The sequence below is a fragment of the Artibeus jamaicensis genome, unplaced genomic scaffold (genome assembly GCF_021234435.1).
Source record: "Artibeus jamaicensis isolate MK-2021 breed Jamaican fruit bat unplaced genomic scaffold, CSHL_Jam_final contig_1526, whole genome shotgun sequence".
Lineage (NCBI taxonomy): Eukaryota > Metazoa > Chordata > Mammalia > Chiroptera > Phyllostomidae > Artibeus > Artibeus jamaicensis.
In genome coordinates this window covers 2,073,788-2,097,417 of record NW_026521297.1, presented here as the reverse complement: position 1 = coordinate 2,097,417, position 23,630 = coordinate 2,073,788, and the positions used below count along the sequence as shown (strand labels likewise).

General features: G+C 63.8%; 2 protein-coding genes across 2 annotated transcripts; both read right to left on the bottom strand.

The window, feature by feature from the left end:
- Positions 1-3,518: 3,518 nt before the first annotated feature.
- Positions 3,519-11,888, bottom strand: NKPD1 (NTPase KAP family P-loop domain containing 1). Its single transcript, XM_053668619.1, has 4 exons — positions 11,835-11,888; positions 10,976-11,176; positions 7,549-7,680; positions 3,519-5,789 (listed from the first exon to the last, which is right to left on the bottom strand). The coding sequence occupies exons 2-4, from the start codon at positions 11,073-11,075 to the stop codon at positions 3,757-3,759; spliced, it is 2,265 nt and encodes a 754-aa protein (XP_053524594.1). The 5' UTR covers positions 11,076-11,176; positions 11,835-11,888; the 3' UTR covers positions 3,519-3,756.
- Positions 11,889-13,788: 1,900 nt separating this feature from the next.
- TRAPPC6A (trafficking protein particle complex subunit 6A) lies at positions 13,789-23,454 on the bottom strand. The gene is made up of 6 exons (XM_037148048.2): positions 23,313-23,454; positions 15,677-15,744; positions 15,425-15,542; positions 14,829-14,912; positions 14,583-14,676; positions 13,789-13,917 (listed from the first exon to the last, which is right to left on the bottom strand). Exons 1-6 carry the CDS (start codon positions 23,400-23,402, stop codon positions 13,886-13,888), a joined length of 486 nt encoding a protein of 161 aa, XP_037003943.1. The 5' UTR covers positions 23,403-23,454; the 3' UTR covers positions 13,789-13,885.
- Between the last annotated feature and the right edge of the window lie 176 nt (positions 23,455-23,630).

Below are 23,630 nucleotides of genomic sequence, written 5' to 3'. Positions count from 1 at the left end.
CCTTTTCTAATAAACCAGAGCTGGGTCCACCGTCTGCCTGTTCTGCGCTCGTGCCCACCCCAGGGCGGACGGGGTGGTGGCAGGTTCTGGGCCCAGGGAGGGAGGACGGACGGCGGGCCGAGGGCTCTGGTGTCTGCTGGGCTACGTGCCCGAGGAACTCTGGAAACCGCCACTTGTGCCCAAGGCCACACACGCACCTAACCCAGCTCTCACACGCCACAGTCCTCCCCTCCCTCAGAGGGAAGCGCCCTGAGTGTTCTCCAGCTTCATCTGGGTTCCCAGGGTGGCAATGCAGTGCTCGGGTTCCCTGGTCACTCCCTTCCCGGTCAGCCCGCGGGCGCTGGCCCTGGCCGTCCTGGCGGGGGTGTGCCCCGGGGCCCAAGCCAGCGCCGCTGGAGCCCCTGAGTGCCAGACGTGCCGGGGGTGCAGCCGGAAAACGGTGGGGCACTCTGGGCAGTTTGAGCGCCCTCTTCAGAAAGTGAGAGGGCCACGGTGGGGAGAGACCTCTGCACCCGCCCTTCTCTCCTGCATGGGAGGCTGATGAGGGAAGGGGGAGGCGGCAGGAAGACCACGGGGTCGTGGCACCACGGACACGGAGCCCCTGTGCCACTCAGCTCCTGCTCACACTCAGGAATCGGTCCCCGGCTGCCTGCGTGTCTTCAGTCATTGGCAGCCACGTGTGTGTCCTGACTTGGGGGAAGGGCTCCAGGAAGCCATGGACACGGCCACCAACCCCTGGCACCTGCCCAAATCACCCCATGGAGCTGGGGCCACAGAACCGGGTCCCGGTCCTGAGTGCTGGGCAGCATCATCCTCCAGCCAGTGCCCCCTGTGCCTCGTGTGTGGTGGGGGTGGGACGAGCCCTCCAGGCTGCGGAGCCACAGCCCTTTGCTGGGTCTCTCTGTGCAGTGCTCCCCCTACCGGCCCATGCCACCCCCACCTTATCTCAACCCACCTGTGGTCAGTTCCAGCTGTCGCCCAAGAATCAACTCCTTCAGGGGCTTTCGGCCCTTCTCACAGCGCGGTGGGGACTCGCCCATCCCCTTTGTGACCCCTGCCACTGCCTCCAGGCTGGTGACTAATGGGCCAGGTGGGGGACAGGGGACCTCAGCTTCTCTGTCCTCCGTGTGATGTCTCTGAGGACTGTTCCTGGCCTTGCCTCTGTTGGTGCACTGAGAGTAGCTTAGAGTGAGAAACATGGTCTTTCCAACCATTCAGGGTTGAACTGTGTCCCCACCTCCCCCCACACAAAACAGTGTGAAGTCCTAACCCCCAGGACCTCAGACTGGGACCTTTGGAAACAGGCCTTTACAGAGGTCATTGTGTTAAAACAAGGCGACAGGGCAGGCTCTAATCCAGTGATTGGTGTCCTTATAAAAGGGGGAAATGGGGCCCTGGCTGGTGTGGCTCAGTGGACCGAACGCCAGCCTGTGAACCGAAGGGTCTCCCGTTTAAATCCCAGTCAGGGTACACGGCTGGGTTGCAGGCCAGGTCCCCAGTAGGGGGCGTGCAAGAGGCAACCACACATTGATGTTGCTCTGCCTTTCTCCCTCCCTTCCCTTCTCTAAAAATAACATTTTTTTAAAGAGGAGGAAATGGGGACAGAGACAGATGTGCAAGGCAGGAAGGTGACGTGAAGACAGAGGGACGGCCGTGTGAAGGTGGACCGCTGGAGTGATGGCAGCCGCAAGCCAAAGGCCGCCAGATGGCCGGGGAAGTGCTGGAAGCCGGCAGGGGCCAGGGCGGGTGCCCCTGCGGGTCTCCAAAGGCACAGGGCACACTTTCAGCACCAACTATGACAGATTATGTGTCTGTTCTCAGCCAGTTTGTGGGACTTTGTGACAAAGCCCCAGGAGACAGGCCAAGTCTTCAGGGCTCCCGATGTTCTGACTTTGGGGAGTCCTGCATCACTGTAGCTCCTGAAGACACAGTCTGTGCTGGGCCTGACCTCGCATCCAACCTCCAAGACATCGGTGCCCTGACCCGGGCGTCCATATCCACCACGTGGGTGTTCGGAATGCTGGGCAGCTCTTCCCCAGAGTGACCCGCAAACCCAGGCCCCTCCCTCCTGCAGCTCTGCTACCCTCCAGGGCCTCAGGGTCCCTGCATCCAGCAGGGAGATGGGGGAGGAGAGTGGAGAAGGCAAACCTGCCACCCAACTTGTTGCCCCGGCGGGCAAGGGACACACGTCACTTCCACTCCCTTTTTGCCTGTGAGGACTAGTCCCACAGGTGCAAATTCCAGCAAAAGGTCCACAGGGGATGGAGGGTCCTGGCGCACAGGGAGCCCGCTCGGGCGCACAGGGAGCCCGCTCGGGCGCACAGGGAGCCCGCTCGGGCGCATGCAGCCGCTCCGACACCCTGTTTGGTTTCGCGTTTTCACCGTCTCCCAAAACTCCAGCTTTGCCAGGCACCTGCCAGTCTAAGCTACGGTGTCACGGGCACCTGTGTGCCCCCCTCCAAGGGGGCTTCATCGGTGGGCGGGCTCCCCCTGCTGTCGGGAACCTCTCCCAGCAGGTCCAGGTTACTCCGCAGGCTTGGCTGCGCCAGGAGTGAAAAGCGGCACCTCGGCCCTGGCATCTCCTGCCACAGTCGCGGGCCGGCTCCGCCCTGCGCACACCGTGGAACAGTTCCTGGCCAGGGGCCCTGGGAGGTCGCACCCAACCTTGAAGCTAAGGAATGAGGTCAGCACCCCAACAGGCTGCAGGGCATGACGGTGGGTGCCTTCAAAGAGTTTGGGCTCAGTCTGGGCCTCAGGGCCCTGGCTCAGCAGTCATGCCCTGTTGGTCCTCACACCCTGGACGCCCAGGCATACCACGGGCCGGAGCCTGTGGCAACGTCACCAATGAGGAGTGGACGGGAAGCTGCCCCAAGGGGTGACGACTCATTCTAGGTCTCTGTCCGACCAATGGGAGGGGAAGGTGGTGCCAGACAGGCAGAGTCCAGCCCTGGGATGGCCCTCCCTTCGCCCTGGCTCTATGACCTATGTGTGCCCCCAGCTCTGCTCAGCGTCCCTGACCTCACCAAGGGGCTCATCAAGTGGCCCTAAGGCCGCCTCCCCTGGACAGTTACTTATCGAGGGAGGCAGTGCTTCCCGCCCAGCTGGTTGAGATGCCAGGGAGGCCTAATTAATGAATTACACCAGGGGGCGGAGCCACACTGCAACTGGAGTAGCCTGCTGAGGTCACCTCAGACACCGCCCTCAAAAACTCTAGCTCTTGCCCCGCCCACCGAGGGGTGGGGTTAGGAACCCGGGACAAGGACCTGGATCCCCTGAGGACTGGGCACTGCAAGGCACCTCAGTCAACGCGAGGCAACACAAAACATCCGTCCATCGTCTGCCTGCCGGGGCCTCGCCCACACCCCCGCTGCCCACCCCCCTGCCCTGGGGACACCAGCCACCAGCCAATCTGCTGACTCCCTGGGCAGGAAATGGGCTTGGCACAACAGGGCCTAAAGACCAATCAAAGGCTTTCACACCTTCGTTTATTGCACTTGAACTTGAGTTTCTTAGTGGTCCTTTGGCACCTCTTTCTGACACTGGTGTCATTGTCAGCTACTGCCAACAGCTCTTGCCAGCTCGCAGATTCACCGGGGTAATGTAGCCAGCACCAGCCTCGTTCCCAACACTGGACCCTGGGCCTTGTCCCCTACAAGTGTCCTCCCCTGGGTAGAAGGGGTGCTGTTGCCCCCCTGCTGGCCCCAGAGTCCTTCATCCAAGGCACCCCTGGGTTGGATTCCCTAAAGCACAGAGCGCTCAAGCCACTGGTCTCGGCTTACTCCGGTGGGTCAAGTCTTGGGAGTGGGGGTTTTCGCTGCAGGGGTGGGGGACTTCCTTGTGGGGGTGGGGGACTTCACTGCAGGTGTAGGGGGGGGCTTCGCTGGCCCGCGCAGGATTGTGACCCGCAGAGTGGCCTGGCCGACTGGCCCCAGGGCTTTGGTCCACTCTGTGGGTCCCGTGGGCAGCCTGGGAGGCGTGGTTGGCTCGGGAGTGGGGGCTTTCGCTGCGGGAAGGGCTGGTCTGCGCAGGGCTGCGCCCCGCAGAGTGGCCTGACCGGGCCGCCCCAGGGCTCCGGTCAGCTCCATTAGTGGCGCCGTCAGCCCGGGAGGCAAGGTTGGCTGCGTGCGCAGCGTCGCCCGCTGGGGATTTGGGCGGGCTGGGCGGCTTTAGCGTGCTGACAGCCCGGATGAGGCCCATACGACGGCGGATGGAGTGGTCCAGGTTGACCGTACAGCGCAGCAGGGTCTGTGCCTCAGCCACAGAGAAGGGGAAGTCCTCGCTCAGGAAGCGCTGAAAGAGCTCGGGGTCGCCGTCCAGATCGAGCACGTTGTGCAACGGCTTGGTCATGGTGTGCAGCTCCTGGCAGTTATCACGGAAAACGTCCCAGAGGCGTGCGTGGGCCTCCGGGGCGCCCCCGGCCTGCTGCCGGTCCTCTAGACACTGCAGCGCCCAGCTGAGGCGGCAGGGCCACTGGTTGGCGAGCACGACCCAGGCCACAGCCTGGCGCGGCGTGGGGCCGCCGAAGTCCCGCTGCTGCTGCTGCAGCAGGCGCACGGTGATGGGCACGGTGTTGACGATGCGCCGCATGGACACCAAGTTGTCGGCCACGTACTCGTAGAGGCAGTCCCGGTCGTCGTGCAGGCAGAGGAGCGCCTCTCGGATGCGGCGCGCAGCCTCGGCGTCTATGTGGCTCTGCGTCAGCCGGGCCCCCTCCTGCATCTCCACCGCCAGCAGCTGAGAGCCCTCGTCGGCGCCAGGGCTCCCCGGCCGCAGCTGGTGCGCCATCTCGCGGTACAGCAGGTCGTCGCGGCTCTGCACGGCGTCGTGCAGGAACTGCAGTTTGGTGCGGCGGCCCATGATGGGCACGGAGAAGGGCAGCGTGACGGTGCGGTTGAGGAAGAGGTAGCCGTTGTCCGCCGTGCCCTTCATGCAGCCAGCGCACTCGAGGCACGCGGCCATGATGCTGGGGTCCACCACCAGGATGGAGATGAAGGGCGCGTGGCTGTCGGACAACAGGGTGTTGATTGCGTTGAGCACGCCCACCACGTTCTCCGAGCGGCACGTGTCCAGCCCCGTGATCTCGAGCACGATGCGCAGGCGGCACCGCTGGTAGATCTCCATGAAGCACAGGAAGTTGGTGACCAGCTCCACCTCCCTCTTCACCTCGCCCATGAATCCCAGCTGGCTGCCGAACTTCTCCTGCGACACGAGCTGCTCGATCTTTTTGCGCTGGCTCACGAACAGGTGCTTGCCCACCGAGTACACGGCCATGAGCAGGCCCGAGCCTGACAGCGTGGTGGCTGCGCCGCCGAACACCCGCAGCACGTGGTTGTCAGTGCTGCTGTGGCTCAGCGCGTGGGCGCCCAGCGACAGGTAGAGCAGGGCCACGCCAAAGCCCAGCGCCACCAGCAGGGCCACCAGCGCCAGGCACACGCGGCGCCGGCAGTGCCACTCGCGCTGGCGGAAGCCCTTCGACGTCATCGCCTTGTTGCCCAGCACCGAGTACACGCTGAAGGGCAGTGGGCCGTAGTGGTGGCGGATGCCCTCACACAGCGTGGTCACCAGGCCGGCCCACAGCTTGTCCGAGCCCTCGTACTCCCAGGCGCTGAAGCGGATGAAGAGGAATTTCACATTCTTGCGCCGCAGGTGCACCTCAGTGATGATCGGCTGCATGAACACCAGGTACCACAGCAGCTGCGGGAAGCCCCAGCGGCTCACGGACCGCGGCCGCCACTGCACACGCTGCAGCTCCTCTGCCTCGCGCTGCGCGGCCTCCTGCTCCATCAGCGCTGTGGGGACGGAGGGCGCCGGCGTTGGTGAGGGACCACCCGGGCGGGGCTCGGGCTCGGGGCGGAGCTCCGACCTGGGCTCCTCCGGCCTGGGGGCGGGGCTCGGGCTCGGGGCGGAGCTCCGACCTGGGCTCCTCCGGCCTGGGGGCGGGGCTCGGGCTCGGGGCGGAGCTCCGACCTGGGCTCCTCCGGTCTGGGGGCGGGGCTCGGGCTCGGGGCGGAGCTCCGACCTGGGCTCCTCCGGTCTGGGGGCGGGGCTCGGGCTCGGGGCGGAGCTCCGACCTGGGCTCCTCCGCCCTGGGGGCGGGGCTCGGGCTCGGGGCGGAGCTCCGACCTGGGCTCTTCCGGTATGGGGGCGGGGCTCGGGCTCGGGGCGGAGCTCCGACCTGGGCTCCTCCGGCCTGGGGGCGGGGCTCTGGCTCGGGACGGAGCTCCGACCTGGGCTCCTCCGGCCTGGGGGCGGGGCTCGGGCAGGGGCGGGTCCTGGTAGTTTGGGTGGGAGGGAAACAGCTGGGGCAGGTGCGTAAAGTGCGGAAGGAAAGGCCTGAAGCCAGGCTTAGACCCGGGAAGGTCTGAGGGTGAAGGTTGAGGGTCAGGGGTGTACAGAAGGAGAGCCCCCAGAGGAAAAGGAAGCGAAAGGGCAGGGAAGGCTCCAGGGGGTGAAAGAATAGAGACGAGGTTCTGAGGAAGACAAATGTTGGGCAGCAAGGGTACAGCCTTCATCTGAGTTTCCTGGCTTACTCCTCCTCCTCCTGCAGCTCTCAGCTTAGCTGTCTCCTCCTCCAGGGAGCCCTCTCTGATTCCCCAGCTGGATTAGGCATCCCACGGCTCTCCCCACACCCTCTCTCCCCATCTTCTCACCCACTCTAAATTGTGACTGGGGACAGGTGTGTCTCCCTCTCTGAACTGTGAGCCCTTGAAGGACAGGGCCCTGGTTGTCTCGGTCACCAAGGAGGTGCCGGGGGAATGTTTGAAGCCTGGATCATGAGAGGCTGGGGGCGGGATCTGCCTACAATGAGGTTAGTGAGTGAGTGAATGAATGAATGAATGAATGGGAATGTGCAGAGTCACTTAGCACAGAGTAGGCACTCCATTCGCCATCTCTCTTTCCTTAGGGCCAGATCTCTTCTCCTCCCAGGCCCCTGTGTGTGACTGTGGGACAACACGGGGCAGGCGTGGGCTTGTTTAGCAGGCGCTCACTGGGCCTGGGCACTCGGAGGTGAGTCACCTCCACCCTCCTGGCTGCAGCTGGGGCTGGGGGCTGAGCACCAGCAGAGTTTGAAAGCAGGTCCCGCCGTCTCGGGCCCTGACCAGGTTTCGGCCCAGGTCTTCAGGTAACACCTGTCTGCAGGGCTGGTGTGGGCGCCAAGCCCTGGGCCAGAGCTGAGGGGAAGGGATGGGTCTGGGGCCGGGGACAGGAGCAGGATCCTACAGCCTCTGAAGAGGTCAGCCTTCCTCCCCAGGGTGCTGGGGAGCCACGGGAAGCTTTTGAGCAGGAGAATGACAGGGATAGACACACATTCTAGAAAGATTCCTTGGGGAGTGTTTGGCAGAGGGAGGTGAGACCAGAGGCCAGGAGCCCAGAGCGGGAACTGGAGCAGGGACCTGGGGGCACAGGCTGTGGGCATGATGCGGAAGCACCTGCCTAGAGCTGAGTGACGGGCATCTGGACTGGGGTGGGCTGAGCTCAGGTGCCAGTGGATCTCGGGGAAGCCTGGGGCCGGGCAGCAGGGGCTGGAGGCTCCATGCTGCCACTCACCAGTGATCTTGTCCAGCATCAGGTGCAGGCGGCAGCCAAAGGGGGCGTAGAAACCCACGGTCACAGGCACAGGCACGTGGCAGAGGGTCTTGGCAAGGCAGCTGCAGTAAACATCATCCTCTGTCAGGATGTCTGGGGACCGGGGTTGAGGAGGGGGCAGAGGTGGAGAAACTGAGTCAACGAGGCTGGCCCAGCACCACCCTCCTCCCACCCCACGCCCCGCCGTCCAGAGCACCCGCTCTCAGCCCCTCCCTTCAGCAGCAGCGGCCCCCTCCCGGAGGTGAGTCAGACCAGACCTCGGGGGACGGAGGTTTCTGTGGCCACAGGCAGGGCCAGGTGCGTCCCGCTGGGCTGCCCGGGATGAGCTGACCCCAAAGTCACCAGGCGAAGGCCGGGAAGCTGGACTCCCCCGGCCCTGGCCCACAGATCTGTGACAACTTGGCCGTCCTGGTCTTCAGTCACCAGCCACCAGCCCAGTGTCCCCCTGAGAAAAATCCCGTGACCCTTTCTTGCGACTTGAGGCCCTTGGATGCATGCAGCTGTGCTTCCCACTGTCTGAGTGTCAGCTCCTGCCCACTCTGTTAGCCTGGCTTCCGCGTGGACAGGGCTGCCGTGACCAGATTCCGCTCAGTATTCTTGTCCGCCCTGACCCTGACCTCTCTTCCTCCCCTTGACCCCATGCCCTGCGCCCAGCAAACCTGCCCTGTGGTCCCCACCCTGTCAACCCTGCTCTGCAGGACTCGGGCAAAGCGCAGCCACTGGGAGTGGGGCGGCAGAGACACTGGGGGAGGGGGAACCAAAGGACCCGGCTGGGGGGGGGGGCCCTCTGTCCTGCCGTGGTCCAGAACGGCCATTTCGGGCACAGATTTGGGGTTATGTCCTGGCACCACACGCAAGCACCTGGAGTTGGGTGCCAGAAAGGCAGGACTCTGTCCTGTTGTTTTTTGGGGGGAGTCGTAGGTCCCATCTTTCAGAGAGGTCGGTGGGCTGCAGGGCCCTTCCCTTGCCAAGGGCCCGGCCTGGGCCTGGAGGCTCAGCAGGGAGGGTCCGAGGGGGGCCTGCGACAAGGGTGGCCGAGGGGTCAGCTGGGTTGGACCCGCTCCCACCCTTGACCCCACGCTGGGTGACCTCCCCTCACTCAACCCCCCCTCGTCCGTGTGGTTGAACATTGTGCCCCAGAGACTCCATGACACACGGCTGCTCCTGACCTGCAGCCCAGTCCCCGCTCAGCCCTTGCCCTGTTTTCTAACCAGAGCCGGCAACCAGCTGCCTGCCACCTCCTCCGTCCCAGGCCCGGCCACCGGCACCTCTGGCCTGGACACCTGTGTCCGCCCTCACCGCCCACGGTCCCCTCTCCTGCTACATCCTCAGTTGGCTCCCGCCCCGTCCACTCTGAGCCATCCGCCATCTCCCCTCGCTGCGACCCCCGGAGTCTGCACTTGCTGACCCTGAGGCCACTTACTCAAGGGGCCTGCCCTGTCTTTGCTCAAATGTCACCCCAAAGAGGCCCCAGGCTCCCCCTCTGCTCTCTCTGCTGTGTTTCCCCCCAACTGTCTCCCGTGCGCACCTCCCCCACCGCCTGTGCTGCTGAGCTCTGAGGGGGCAGCAGTCCGTCTGCCCACTCCCTGTGCGCCCCCCGGTCCCCACATGGCAGGGCCTGGCACCCTCTCGGGGCTTAATACCTAGTCAGCGAATGAATCAATGAATCAATAACGCACGGCTGGCGCCCTCCCATCGCTGCAAGGCTCTCTCCTCCGTCCCCCCCACCCCAACCTCCTGCTGCAGCTGCTCGCGTGACCGTCCACCCCACACCAGAGCCGGCCAGCAAGCTCCTCAGCCCTGCCCTACGCCCTCTCTGGCCTGTTGGGCCAGGCAGGGAGGGCCAGGGAGACACAAAGCAGAGCAAGGGAGTCAGCCAGGGAATCGGCCCGGCACCTGGCCAGCCCAAGATGGAGGCACCATGGACAGGCCCGGCCTGGAAGCCTCGGATCCCAACAGGTGAAGCAGAGTGGCTGCTGGAGGCCCAGGGTCAGGGATGAGCGCCCTCGCAGACAGGGACCAGAGGGAGGGGGTGGGGCAGGCCCCAGGCCCAGGCCGAAAGCGGAAAGCGAGGCAGCAGGGACAGAGCCCCTGGGCGGGCGGGGTGAGCACCGGAGCTGTAGGAGGTGAAGGGGCCGCAGGCTGCCCCTGGGACCGGCAGGGACGGGGCGCCCGTGGGCCTGCCGGGCTGCGGGACGGTGCCAGTCTTGGAGGGCAGGGCTGGGCAGCTGCTGGTTGTGGCGGGAGCCGAGGAGGGTGCAGTGGACGGCTGGGGGGCGCAGGCCGGTCCCAGGGAGGCAGTGGCGGCCGCGGGCGCTCCCTTCTGGGCGCTGGGGCCGGGGCAGAGACGCTGCCGCAGGGGGCTGGGGGCTGGGGGCTGGGGCTGCCACTGTTGCCGCCGCTGCCGTTGCTGCTGCTGCTGCTGCTGCTGCTGCAGGAGAGGGGGCTGGGGGCCCCGGCGACAGCCCCGGACAACCCCCTGCTGGCTGTGGTAGGCCAGCTGCGACCGCACCTGGGAGGGCTGCGGACAGGGCCTGTAGGCCGCTGGGTCATGGCACCACTGGTGACAGCGTCCTGGAAGGAAGGAAGTGGGGGTGACTGGGCCCTGACCCCTGGGGCCACTGGCAGGAACCAGGCGGGGTCTTGGGATCCAGAGGGCGCCGATTTTCAGCCAAGGCCCAGGAGACATCCTAGGGACAATGAGGGGGTGTGGCCCCTGTGTCCCCGAGGGTTGGGGGCAGAGGGCGTGCAAGGGGCCAGGGCTTTGGTTGGACGAGGGGCTGAACTCCAGAGCCCCTGCCGCCCCACACTTCTTGGTCCCCAAGGGTCCCCCTGTGGGGTGACAGGGAGCCACGCGGAGCTGGCCCGGGGTTGGTCCAGAGGAGGCCAGAGTGATGGGAGAGAGGGGACAGGACAGGGACGGGGGAGGCGGGGCGGGGGCGGGGTGGGAGCCTGGCACCCAAGCTCCAGCCAGGCTGGCGACAAGGGGGCTGCCCTAAAAAGGGGGCTAGGTCACCCCAGGAAACTGGTCCCCGCCTCATTCACATTCAGTCCGGAGGAGGTCGCTTTTCTCTCTCTCCCTCCCACCACACGGCCCCTCTCGGTGGTCCCCACGGGCCTGGTGATTTGGGGAGTGAGAATTCTTCCCACGCTGGGGGAAGGGGCCGACCAGGAGGGCCTGCTTTGCCGACCTCCCCAGCGCGGGCTCCCAGCTCCGCCCCCCCAGGGCTGTGGTCCCCCCGCCCCCACCACCACCGCGTCTGCAGGAGCCTCCACAGGGGAACGGAGGCAACTTCTCTTCTGGGGCCCCGGCTTCTCCCACTCCACCGTCCACTCGGCAGCCCCCCTCCTCCCTGTCAGGACCCCCCCCTCCAAACTGAAGGCCTACCTTTATTGTGCCCCAACTCCGGGTCCAAGAAGTAGCTCTCCGGGCAGCCCCGGGGGGGCAGCATGCCCTTGGCCGAGTGGACAGTACAGTGCTGATGCATGGCGGCCGGGGGCCTGCTCCGGGGCCGGGAGGACGCGCGAAGTGACCGGCCCCTTTGGGCGCGGGCAGCAAGAGCCCGCTTCCGGGACAGCCGCCTGTGACCTAGGACAGGTGAGAGACCCCCCCAGACGCTGGGTCCCAGGTCGCCCAGGTCACCGGGTGGAGGGGCAGAGACTGGGGGAGGGATCGCCAGACGGAGGAGGACGATGGGGGGTTGGGGGCGGGGGCTGATTTGGGGTGGGTGAGATTTCCAAGGGTCGGCGACGGGGTGTTTGGGAGGCCCCGGGGCATCCCCGAGAGGCCAGGACTCCGGAGGGTGCTGAGCAGATAGATGTAGGCTGGGCAACCTTGGGAGCTGGCGGGGGCTGGGAAGAACTAGGGGAGAAGTGGGCGTGGGGGTCCGCGCCGTGGGAGGCGGGGGCCGGCGCCAGCTGAAGGACAAGGACCCGGTGCGCGGAGAGGGGCGGGGCGGGAGCGTGGAATGGCTGAACCCCGGGGCTGGGTCCACCTGAGGCTGAGCGAGGGGCTGGAGGGGGAGCAAACCCAAGCGGGAGGCTCCATGGGCCAGAGGCTCAGCAACCTCGGGGAGAGGTGGGTGGCCTGGCTTTCAAATGCGAGGCACCGAGAGCAGAAGTGAGGGAGGGATGCTGTTCGGGGGGGTGGGCGGAGGAAATTGGGGTGAAAATTGGGGCTCGAGGAGGGTCGGGGGCCAGGCACGTGGCCCCTGCCCGCTGTCCCCCCGACCTGGGGTCCCCCGTACCTGATGGCAGCTCCCTGCCGGGACACCGAGCGCCGCGCCAGCCCGGCCGCCCAACTGGTGAGAGGCCGGGAGGTGGGAACGGAGCGGCCCGACCGGTTTGCCCGCCCAGTCCCCCCGCCCCTTCCCCCAGCTTGCCAGCCCCGTCCGGTGCTCTCTGCTCTCGAGGACCGTGGGGGCAGTACCTGAGGTCAGGGACGGAGGTGGCCGGCCACGGTGCTGCCTGTGTGGGGCCAGCCCTGGGCATTCCCGTCGTGGGGCGGGAGGAAGCCGGGGCAGGGACCGAGCCAGGGCCAAGCCGAGATGCAACCCTGGATTGCGATGCCAGTTCCTCCGGGGTCCAGCTGTGTGATCTTGGGCGAGTGACTTCACCTCTCTGAGCCTCGGCTTCCTCATTGCTGAGTGGGCTGGCATTGGCGCCTACCTCCGGTGGCTTTTGGGAGGAGTCCCCAGAGCAGAGTGGGACAGATAGTAATGACAGCAGCGAACATGCTGGGGACTGACTGACCCACTTTCCGGGCTGCTTTAAATGCCTCTCCTGTAATGACAGCGACGAGGACGACACACGCCGTGGAGGTTTTTGGGGGGCCCCACGCGGCGTGCATGCTTCCCCACACTCGCCCCATTCCTGCTCGCCACGCCTGGCAGGGGCCGGGGTGCTCCCTTTGTGGTTAAGTCCCTTGCGGGGTCACATGGTGAGGGAGGCTCAGTGGCGTGTGCCAGGGCTCTGCCTCCTGCCTGCTGGTAGGTGTGTGGGGGGGGTCCCCTGAAGATACTCCTCCAGAGGTGAGGGCCTGGTACCACGGTGCCCTCCGGGCTCCTGCTCCCTGTACTACCAAACAGTGGCTGCCAGGGACCCTGGGGACCTGTTGGGGGGGGGGGCAACCACGGAACAGCGCCCAGGACAACGGGGTTCGGGATAGAGAAGGAAACCTGCCTGCCTTGCAGGGCGGCCCCCCAGGGGGCGACTAGACACCGACCCTGCCCTCCTCCTGAGCCTGGCTGTCCCTTTCTGTCTTCCAATTCTGCACGCTGTGCCAATAGGGGTGGGTCTGTGTCTGGGGGCGCTCCAGGGTGAACCCCTAAGCTTCTCAGAGGCCGGCCTGGGCCAGTCACCTCTCTGCCCCCCCCCCATGGTTCAGCTGAGTAATTGTGGTTCCCTGGGGGGGGTCCTGGCCAGCGCTGCGCCGGAGGGCGGGGCAGCCCAGCGTGTGCAAAGGCGTGGAGGCAGGCCAGGGAATGCGGCGCTTGGCGTGTGGGCCGAGGCGGGGCCTGGTGGCACGCCTGCCCTGACTCTGCACGGGCAGAGGCCCCCCCCCCCCCCCCCGCGCTCCAGGGATGTTTTAAACAAGGGGACCCTTCATCGTGACAGGCGGATCTCGTCCACATTAGGCAGCAGGAATCAGAGCCCGGGTGATCCAGGTGTGTGATAAGGCAGATGTTCCAAATATCAGGGAGGGAGGCAGCGCAGGGGGGCAGGGCCCGGCGTCTTTTGTGTGCCTTTGGTTTGCCAGGCACGTGGAGTGTGTGTGTGTGTAATGAGGGTCTCTGGCCCACTCCGGACACCCCTGGCCTTCCTCCTCGGTCAGGTGGCAGGGGGAGGTCTGTCCTGTGGGCCCCACTGGGCCGAGGGAAGCCCCACACATGCTGACCCCAGTGGGGTTGCCAGGATGGGGGCAAAGGGGAGCCCAGAAAGGGGGGCGATGAGGGCTGCTTGGCCCCCACCCCTGCAGGCCGAGTGACAGTCACTTTGCAGATGCCATCTGCCACTGTGAACGCGTCTCCGATAAAGACAGAACCTTTATTGAGCTTCTGTGCTGCGGAGTCAGTGGCGTGCCCGATGCGGATCTCTCCACACCAGGCCCGAGGGCGGCTGGGACCACCCTGCCCCGGACGCCCCCACCTCCCCCTCTGACGCCCATCGGTTGAGCACATGTGACACCCCAAGTGGCTGGACCGCCTGTCTTGCTCGCCATCCCAGGGCCGGGAGTTCCCCGGCAGCCCTGGGTGAGACTGGGCGGGGGCTGCGGACCAGGGGCCGGGGCCCGGGCCCCTCAGGATCTCTGCACCACCACCTGGAACCTGCCTGGAAGAGAAGGGCCAGGTTTAGCACCCGGGGCTGGGATCTGAGGGGAGGCAGGAAGCCCCTGGACTGCTCAGGCCCTGCACCGGCAGACTGGGCGGTGCTCCCGCCCACCTGGCCTGTGTCCCAGGGCCCCGTGTGACTGGGGCCCAGAGGCCACACCCGCAGGGGAGGGCCTGGCTCAGGCTTCTGTGGCAGGTGTTGCTCAGGCCCTCAGCACGTGGGCCTGGGGGCCCCAGGGCCTGCGGGAGGGAGGACTTGGGGCTGGGTGCAGGCGCTGCAGCCTGGCCGGTGCAGGGCCCTGGGGGGTCAGCGCAGCCCCCCACACAGGCCGTGGGTCCCATGGGATCCGGCTGCCTTTGGAGCCCCCACTTCCTGGGTTCCCGTGCTGGGAAGAGTGCTCACGACCACTGGACTGGGGCTTCACAGAGGGTTCCCTCTTCCGGTCTGGCACACGCCGGGAAGCAGGCTGGGGGAGCTCAGGGGCCAAGGGCATGGGTGGGCTGTGCCCGCTGTGTGGCCTGACACGTGACTTAAGCTCTCGGGGACTCAAATTCCCAACCTGAAAACTGGGGTTCAGTGGCCCGGCCCACAGAATAGGGACAGGGGACCCTCTTCTGTCCACACAGGGGGAAGGCAGGGGGTCCCCCCCCATGCCCACGACTCACAGGCTGGCAGGGCTGCCACGGAGGCGGTGACCAGGCTCTTGATGCCCAGCGTGCTGAGGGTGCCGCGGAGGAGGCCGCAGGTGAAGGGCAGGAACTGGGGGCGGGCGGCAGAGGTCACTGTGGGGAAGAGAGGAGGCCGACCCCAGGCCCAGGGCCTCGAGGGGCTTCGTGCCTCACAGTGGGGTCCGCCCCTTGGTCTGGGGGAGCAGGGGAAGTGAGGCGTGGGTGTGTCCCAGCACCCCCTACCTTGGGTGCTTCCTCCACGTACTGCAGGCCCGAGGCCATCCGGACGAGCAGGGGGAAGCTGTTGTCCTGTAGCACGTAGGTCCCCTGCGGACAGGAGAGCCTGTGGGTACTGGGGCAGGGCCTGTGCATTTGCAGTTGGGGGGAGGGGACGCCGGGATGTCTAGAAGGATCCGCCCCCCAAAACCAGGGCAGTCAGGGCCCGTCCTCCAGAGCTGAAGGGCCCTTGGGCTTCCCGGACCCAGAGTCACCCAGAGGGGTGCTGGTCCCGCCCCTCTCTCTGGCTGGGTGACTTCTGGGGTAAAAGGGAGACCAATTCCTGCCCCCCAGGTTGTGGGGGGAAGCGGCAGGCTGTCGGGGCCGACACAGCGCAGACACCTAATGGGACCAGGTGGGGACAGGTGGTGTCACAGAGGTGAGAGACTGCCAGCCATCAGGCCTTCTGCCGGCACGGGCGGGGGGGGGGGGGGGTTGTCTCATGGAAACCCTGGAAGTAGCTTCAATGCCCTCTTGCAACCTCCCCAAGGGGTAAACCTGGTCAGGGCCCCTTCGGGAGCTCCATCCACAGCCGGAAGCCGGCCGCTGGGCGGGGAGCACACCTGGTGGTTGGTGCGGAGACTGTCCATCTGCTTTTGGAACACGGCCACCCACAGGTCTTTGCACAGGAACTTGAGGACATCCAGCTCCTCCCTGAGGGCCAGCGTCTCCTGGGGCAGCCTAGGGGGCAGTGGCAGAGGCTCGGGCCAGGCCAGGGTGGGGAGGGGAAGCCAGCCTGGTTCCCGCCTGGAACCACGCCACCCCCACCTCGGGTCCAGCTGGGGCGGGAAGGCCCAGGAGGGGCCGGCTCTCACCGCTCGCCCAGGGCTTGGCCCACACGGAAGCCCATGCTCTCCAGCACCAACAGGTTCATCTTCTGTTCCTAGAAGGCCAGGGAAGAGGCTGGGGTGCTCAGCCACCTCCAGTGGGAGTCACCCGGTGCAGCGGCTGCAAGGGGACCTCCCTGCCCCAGCCTGCGCATCAGCCCTCAGGGCCAGTTCTCCCTTGCCCCAGGAAGAACGAGGGACTCCCCACGCTCAGCCTCCCCCGTGTGCCAGCTCTCTCCTGACAGCACCCACCGCTCACTGTGAGCACAACTCCCTGGGAGGCAGCGCTCCTGACACCCGGGAGTCAAGGTGACCTGTCAAGGGCCCCTGTGGCAGCTTGGCCTGGGCCAGCAGGGTCAGCAGTAAGGGTCACGAGGATCACCCTCAGGTCCTAAAGTGTCAGCCACCAAGCCTGAAGGACACAGAGGGGCTCTGTGGAGGGAGCTGCTCCCTTGGGTGCTGGGGAAAGGCCCTCCAGAGGGCAGGCCTGGCCCCCACAGCAGGAGAGGCCGGGCGCTGGGAGGGGGAGGGGGCGGGGGCGGCTGGAGGGGCGAAGTCTCCCAACCTGCATCCGGGTGAGCCGCAGAGGGTGGGGGAGGCACCCCAGCCCGCCAAGGCTTTTTCAGTTTATGAGCCAAACTGTCGACCACTGCTGGGAAGCAAAGTCTCAGGGGGTTGAGAGAAGGCTCTGGAGTTTTAGGGGCTCCTCTCACACGTTAGAATCAAAGGAGGAGGCACAAGGGGGGGGGGGAGTGAAATCTCCGAGATGGGATGAAAAGTCAAACAGAGACTCATACTTCTCACACTGGCGGGCACAGGATGGTTAGCGATCAACACAGCACACAGGTGCTGTCTGGGCGACAAGGGGGCAGGGAGGGGTTCTGGGCCTGCCCCGAGGGGCCCAGGACTGTGGAAAACATCAGGTTACCCTGAGAGAGATAAAGACCGCCCCTTGTCCAGGCCTCTGCAGGCCCGGAGCGCGTCACTATTCTCTGTGACCGGCTTCCTACTGCGAACACTTGTGTTCAGACCCTCCTGTGCGGTCACTTCAGGTGTCTGAGTCTCTAAGGCCAACACGTAGGCCTCCCCTGAGCTTCTCAGGTGTTGTATGTGGCCCCTTTTCCTCTGCAGAGGGAGGTCCAGGTTGGGGCATCAGAAATACCAGGGCAGCCCATGACCCCGAGCTCGGGGGCAGAGCCCAGGTGGAGAGTGGAACCCGGGAAAGGAGGCCCTGGCCCCTCTCAGGAGGCTGCAGTCCCAGGCCTGAGCCCCTGCAACTCCTTGCCAGCACCTTCCCTTGGGAATGACCACGGAGCCCGCTGTATGCCCAACGGGCCGAGACCCACCCTGAGATGATGTCGGGGCCTCCTTCGCAGCCTCCTGGGACCCAGCCATCCCTCCGCCCGACTCCCGCAGGCTTCCCTTATCACCGCCCCCCCCAGGGCAGTCTGCAATCCCAGTGCCGCCACACTGCACTGTCCTTGAGTGGGGACGCAGCTCTGCAAGGGTGGGGCCCCAGGCCAACCCTCAGCAGCCCACACAGGCCTTGGCACTTGGGAGGGAGGCACTTAAGAAACAGACGCCCACAGAGCTGAGGGCGTGGCCCACACGCGCACCACCTGGGGGTTCTTTGCAGAGCGCCCCGCACCAGTCACGCCCCTTTTATTACAAAATCGTGTGTGATTTTGTAACCTAACAATGTCACACTCGAGCACACCACGTGACATGGCAGGTGAAATGTTCGAATTAAAACCGTGAGTGGTCGCACCCATACTTCTGCCGGACCCTCCACCCCGTGAGGTGGGCTGTATTTCACACCTGACAACGGGCTCAGAAGGGCGAGGGGGGGTCTTGTCCCGGGCACTCTCGGCTTCAGGTCTTTCAAACCGGGGCAGGTCTGTCTCCCGAGCCTACATGGCCAGGTGGGTGGGTGGCCGGGCCACCACAGCTGTCCTGGTTCTCCGGTGGTGGCTAAGGCCGAGGCCTGCCTGGTGGGGAGACCTGAGCAGAGGTCACCCGAATTTCCGAGCCAGACATGCTGGCCCTCGCCCACCGCTCTGTGCTCCACCTCCGTGAACCGGGAACAGGGGCGTGCTCCCTGGACCACCTTTGGGGCTCTCCTCAAGCCCCGAAGGACAGCCACCCAAGAGAGGGCTGTGGGGCAGGGGGCGGGGCCCGGTGACAGTGGGAGATGAGCTGGGCCTGTGAGGGACGCCGAGGGGGACAGGTGCCCAGTGAGGGTCAGCCCCGACCCCAACTGGCTGTGGGTCTGGGCAGCGGCTAACCGCCCCGTGCCTCAGTTTCCTCATGTGTAAAGAGAACAGGGCTGACGGGACCCCTCTCCAGGGCCCTTGGGGATTAAAGGACTGGGTGTACTGGGCGCTCCAAGTTGGGCTCTGGGGGCGTTACCACCATGGCCAGTCACGGGCCCTGTGCCGGTCAGCCCCCGGGGGCGGGGCCCTGGCTGCAGGACAGCCCCAAGAAGGAGGCGCTCTGTTCTGGGTGATGCACCTCCGCAGCATAACGCTGCCGGACCCTGCGTCACCGCCCTTCTAGATGGGAGCTGCTGGAGGAGGCAGGGGCCGGTGCCACGCAGCCCGAGGGCTTCCAATGTGACAGGGGGAACCCAGGACTCCGGGTTTTGAGGGTGCATGCAGAGGCCAGGAGGCAGGAAAAAGCAGGGAGAATAGAGCTTAGGCCACTGTTCACAGCGGGGACAGTGACGGGAGGTGGGGGGGAGGGGAGGCGGCCCCCTGCAGCCCAGGGTGTGGCGTGTCTGTTTTCCCCTGTGTCACAAATGCTGCCTGAGTGGTCCCGCTGCAGGACAGATGGAGGATGACACAGTCCCTGCCCAGATGGACCTGGCGCCCTCTCGGGGAGCACGAGAGAACTGCAATCACGGGACGGGCTCCCTGCAGGGCGGCTGCCCCGTGTCTGCCCTGAGTCTGCAGGGACAGTGGAGCACGGGAGGGAGTGGGTGGGAAGGTACCTCAGACCCACTCAGCACAGCAGCCCAGACAGGGGACGGCCCGAGAGTCAGCAAGGTCCTCAGCCAGGCTGGGGGGTAGGTTTAGAAAGGTTTCCGCAGTTTGTTTCCCTTCCGTGAGCTCCAGACGGGCCTGGGATTGAATTCTGGCTCCGCCACTCACTGGACCGGCAGCCCCGGGCCTGTTTCCCCAGTGAAATGGGGCCGACTGCTGTCCCCACCTGGCAGTGGTGTTGTGACAGCTCTCTCCCCGGCTGTTGTTCCTGCTGACCCCCCACCCCCACAGGGACCAATTAAGTGTCTGCAGAGCTGAAAAGACTGGGCGTGGGGGAATCTGGCGAAGAATGAGAAAGGAAGGGGGGAAGACAGTGGGGAGGGAAGGGCCGAGGATGAGCAGGAGCAGGCGACTGAGGAAGAGAGGGCGGAGGAGGAAGGAAGCGGAAGCCTATTCACCAGCCTTTGTCACAACCTGTCTGGGACTCAGGACTCGGCGTGAGGTTCCGCCGTAGGGGGGTGATCGTTGTGCCCAGGCTCTCCATTTCGGGGAACCCTCTGGAACCCACCCAGAACCAGGGGCGCCTGCGCTCCCACGCCCGCCCGCGCGGGCAAGTTCACACAACAGCCCCCGAGAGGAAACCGGATGATCAGGACCAGACGGGGAGCCCTCGGAGCAGCCTCATGGGCTCGCTGTTGTCGTAACACCACGGCAGCCAGCGAGGCAGAAGGGACAGTCAGACAAAGGGGAGTTCTCCAAAATGAGAACGGTGGCGCCCAGAGAAATGTGTTAACAAGGGAGTTGAAAAAGAGACAAATCTGCAAGGTACGTAAAGCCTCCCAGATTGTCCAGAAAAAAACGGAGGTAGGAAAAATGAGAGAAAGGCTGTGAGACGCGTGGGAGGGATTCAGATTCCTCTGAGCCCTGGAAGAGGAAGACACGTGGGGGACTAGGCGGGAAAAGGAATGATCCAAGGGGAGGGGCGGGGAGCACGCTGGTGGAGCTCACTGTGCGCAGGACCAAGGTTCCGAGAAGCACGAAAGGAAGACAGCAAACCAAACCCCCGTCCTGTCCTGTCCTGTCCTGTCCTGTCCCAGCCTGACCACTTCCCTGGGAGGACAGCCAGACCTTCCAGAATGAAGCAGACGGGAGTCGGGCTGGGGCCATGTGCCTTGGGTCTACGGGACACTCCAAACAACTGCATTACCCAGTGAGGGCTCACGTTCCTGTCTTTAAAACACACACACACACACACACACACACACACACACACACACACACACAGTGGGAGCACTGGCTGGTGTAGCTCAGTGGATTGAGTGTTAGCCTGTGAACCAAAGGGTCACAGGTTTGATTCCCAGTCAGGGCACATGCCTGGGCTGCAGGCCAGGTCCCCAGTGAGGGGTGCATGAGAGGCAACCACATGTTAATCTTCTTTTCCTCTCTTTCTCCCTTCCTTCCCCTCCCTAAAAATAAATACCACTGGGAGAGGGGACAAGCTTGAGCCCAGCACACCTCAGTGTAAGCCCCCTACAGGTCCCAGGCCCCCAGGTCAGAGCCCCAGTTCCCCAGCAGGCACTCCGAGACCCCGCAGCTGTGCCCCCATCTCAGATGCGCTGCGCTCCCAGCAGGGCACTGCCAGGAACCTGGGGCCCAGCTGGTTCTGCAGGTGGGGACCCGGAACTGATAGCTGCCACACAGACCACAGGCGCTGCAGAGAGAAGGGGCCGGCTGGGGCACTCACTGGGCCTGGGAGGCCAAAGGCCCGGGGAGCAGGGCTGCTCCTGGGCCGCTGGCCAGGCCAGCGCTCACAGTAGTACAGGTCAGCTCACGACCTGCTTTCACAGGAATTCCTGCCTCTGCCCACAGGCTCTCTTTATCTTTAAAGGCTTCTGAGGTCGAGAAACCTCAGCCGCCTCCTCGCTGAGTTGTTCCTGCTTTGGGAACAAAGGCCCTTTGACCTCCTGGCCCTTCCATTCTACCTGTAACCAGTCAGAAGATTCCATCCGCAGCCACAACCAACCGGGCAGGACACAGGAGGCCACAAAAGAATGACTGTGCCATGGGGTCAGGGGTGAACGAGCCACCATCTGGGTCCTCACAGAGTTCTGCAGCTGACGGGCAGACCGGATGCCACAGGTGAGTTTGGGGCTGGCAGCCTGAGCCTCGCTTTTGCCTCCGATCACAGCTGTGTGGCTGGGGAAAGGCCCTTCCTCGCCAGCACCTCAGTTCCCTCCCCACCCCGTCGGAGGACTGTTCCGGTAGACACCACCAGCACCTGAGAAACTGGAGGCCCGAGTGTGGTTCAGATGGACCAAAGAGAAGGGACAGAGAAAGGAGGGGCTGGGAGCGAAAGAAAGAGCACCAAGAGAAAACAGTTTCCCATGACATGCCCCTGGACAATGGGGCTCCAGGGTGGAAGGGATGCGGGGCACTGGCGGAGTTCTCACGCCTGGCTGAGCCTGGAACCACCCAGGAGTTCTCAGGAGGTGGCCAGGCCCCATCTCATCCCAGCACTGGCATGTCAGGGGGCAGCGGGCACAGGGCCACTGGGACTCGGGTGCTCTGAGGGCCTTGTGGAATGCAAACCTGAGTAACCCAGTGCTTCCCACACTTGTCTGACCACAGAAACCCACTGAGATCCTCCAGGGGCATGTCCGGTGGGGGGGGGTGCACTATGGGAAATGCAGGCCAGGGTTTATAGCACAAGCTTTGGAAGTGGGAAGCCCAGTTACATTCCTGACTCTGTGGCTTGAGAGTGAGCACTCTGTCCATCAAAGCCTCTTTTCTTCATCTGCAAAGGGGGAGGGTCATGCCGCCCTCTGGGCGTGGTTAGGAGGGTCCGTGAAATCAGGAGTGTGAAGCCCATGGGAAACATTCACACGTGGTAGGTGCTGTTTTTTTATCACACTATTAAATGAAGCCCAGTCCCCGCTCCACGCTCCTTGGCACAGGAGCTGCATCCAATCCCTTGACAAATCCATGCAGAGGGCCTACTATGTGCAAAAGATCTACTATGCGGTGATCAACACAGACCTGATCCCAGTCCACACAGCACAGTCTGACAGAGGAGACAGATGTGAACCAAAGGATCATACAAATACATAATTCATATATCTACTTCTTGTGTGTGGTGAGGGCTACTAAGGAAAAACTGGGGAGGGGGCTGCAACACTATAACAAGGATACCTGACTTCTGTGGGTTCAGAGAAGGGCCATTTCAGCCAAGATGGGAAGGATTCGTAAGTGGAAACACAGTGAAGCTATGACAGGTAAAATGAGCTGGAAGGTGAGGAAGGAGGCTGGTACAGGGACCAAGAGGAGAGAGCCTGGACAAAGCAGGAGAGAGGGCAGATTTAGACCGCAGAATGGGCAGGGCCTGCCTGAGGGCTGGAAGTGAGAGAGAAACAGCAGGTGTCAGGAACCACTGAGTTTCTGGCTTGAAAGCCGGGACAGATGGGCTGCTGAGACGTTGCAACCTCCGTCCCCAACACACAGGCCAATGCACACTCCCTCTCCCATGCTTTATCCTCCGCAGAGCATTTTCCCAGTGCACTATACATTTTAGGCCTTTCCCTTGTTTGTCTGTCTCCCCCGACAAAAACATAAGCCGTAGGAGGGCGAGGGCTTTAGCCTGGTTAAGCAGGGCCTGGCACCTTGCAGGTTTCAGTTGCTGTGTGTTGAAGAAACTATGTTGAGATCATAACATGCCTCCTTAGGACCCCTAAACGGGGATAAAATCCTAAGCCAAGGACAATGTCTGGCATAGACATGATGATGATCACAGTAAGAATAATACTGGAAAAAATGAGCAGGGCCCCGTTTATTAAGCACCCACTCTCCCCTGCCTCCTTGGGTAACAGCGTTTGCACCAAGAGCTCCCATATTTGCGCTAAGAGCTTTAAAGCTTGAGCTCGTTTGTATTTTATGAGGACCAACTTCCAAAATGCTAAGCATGCTCCTACTTTGGGGTTTTGCACCTCTTCCTGGCACGCTTATCCCTGGGGCTTGCTTCCTCCCTTCTCTTCCTTTGAAATGCTCTCCTCCATCATCTACCACTCCATACGTTTCCTTTCCTTGACTTAAGTTTTCTTTGTAGAACTTTCCACTAGCAGGTGGAATGTTTTATTTATTGTTTGACAACCCCACTGAAATGTAAGCTTCGCGAGAACACCGAAACAGCGCCCGGAATATCTAACAGGCGTTCAGTAAGTGTTGAATTAATAAATGGCCCATTCTGACACTTAGGTGCTGTTATGATGCTCGTTTCATAAAGGGAGAAACTTAGGCTCTTACACCTAGGGAGTGATGACGGCGGGATTTAACCCAGAAATCCTGAGTACACATCCATTAATAGTAATCACTATAATTACTACCCGCTTTTTTCTGTGCTAGGCTTCGAGCTCAGACCTTACCTCGAGCTATTTCGCTCAATTCTAGAAGTAACCAGCGATACCAGCCCAGCTGGCCACCTCCACTTTACAGAAGAGGAAGCCAGAGGCCCAGGTCTCCCAGCGAGGCAGGGGCGGGGCCGGAGTTCGATCCCAGCCGCTGCCGCACCCTCCGTGCTCCCTGGGGCCTCGACCTCACCTTCCCTCCACCATCCGCGCCTCCTCCCCCCGCAAACGAAGCCTGGTGCTCACCCCGGGGCTGGAATCGGGGTCGGGTTCGTGTGCCCACAACTCCGCCACTATCTCCGTGTGTAAAAACTCGAACAGAACCGCGTCGACCATTTGTCTGCCTCGCGCGCTCAACTCCGGCCCAGCGCTTTATGCTCTCATTGGCTCGGGTAAACTAGCTCCGCCTCCTGCCTGCATGTGACCCCGCCTACTCATGCTTTCATTGGCCTTTCAGACTAGCTCCGCCTTACTTCTCCGGACTCACGTGGTGTGCGCGTGAACTCCGGAGATGGCCTTCCAAATTTCCGGGTCCTCTAGCATAGCCATTGGCCGAATCCCTGG

Coding starts and splice junctions, on each gene's coding strand:
- NKPD1 (XM_053668619.1), bottom strand. CDS start 11,075: ATGCATCAGCACTGTACTGTCCACTCGGCCAAGGGCATGCTGCCCCCC. Junction 7,681..10,975: donor GGAGTTGGGGCACAATAAAG/GTAGGCCTTCAG, acceptor CCCGGTCCCCAG/ACATCCTGACAGAGGATGAT. Junction 5,790..7,548: donor GATGCTGGACAAGATCACTG/GTGAGTGGCAGC, acceptor CCGTCCCCACAG/CGCTGATGGAGCAGGAGGCC.
- TRAPPC6A (XM_037148048.2), bottom strand. CDS start 23,402: ATGGTCGACGCGGTTCTGTTCGAGTTTTTACACACGGAGATAGTGGCG. Junction 15,543..15,676: donor GGCCAAGCCCTGGGCGAGCG/GTGAGAGCCGGC, acceptor ACTGCCCCCTAG/GCTGCCCCAGGAGACGCTGG. Junction 13,918..14,582: donor CGTGGCAGCCCTGCCAGCCT/GTGAGTCGTGGG, acceptor CTTCTCTTCCAG/GCAGGTTCCAGGTGGTGGTG.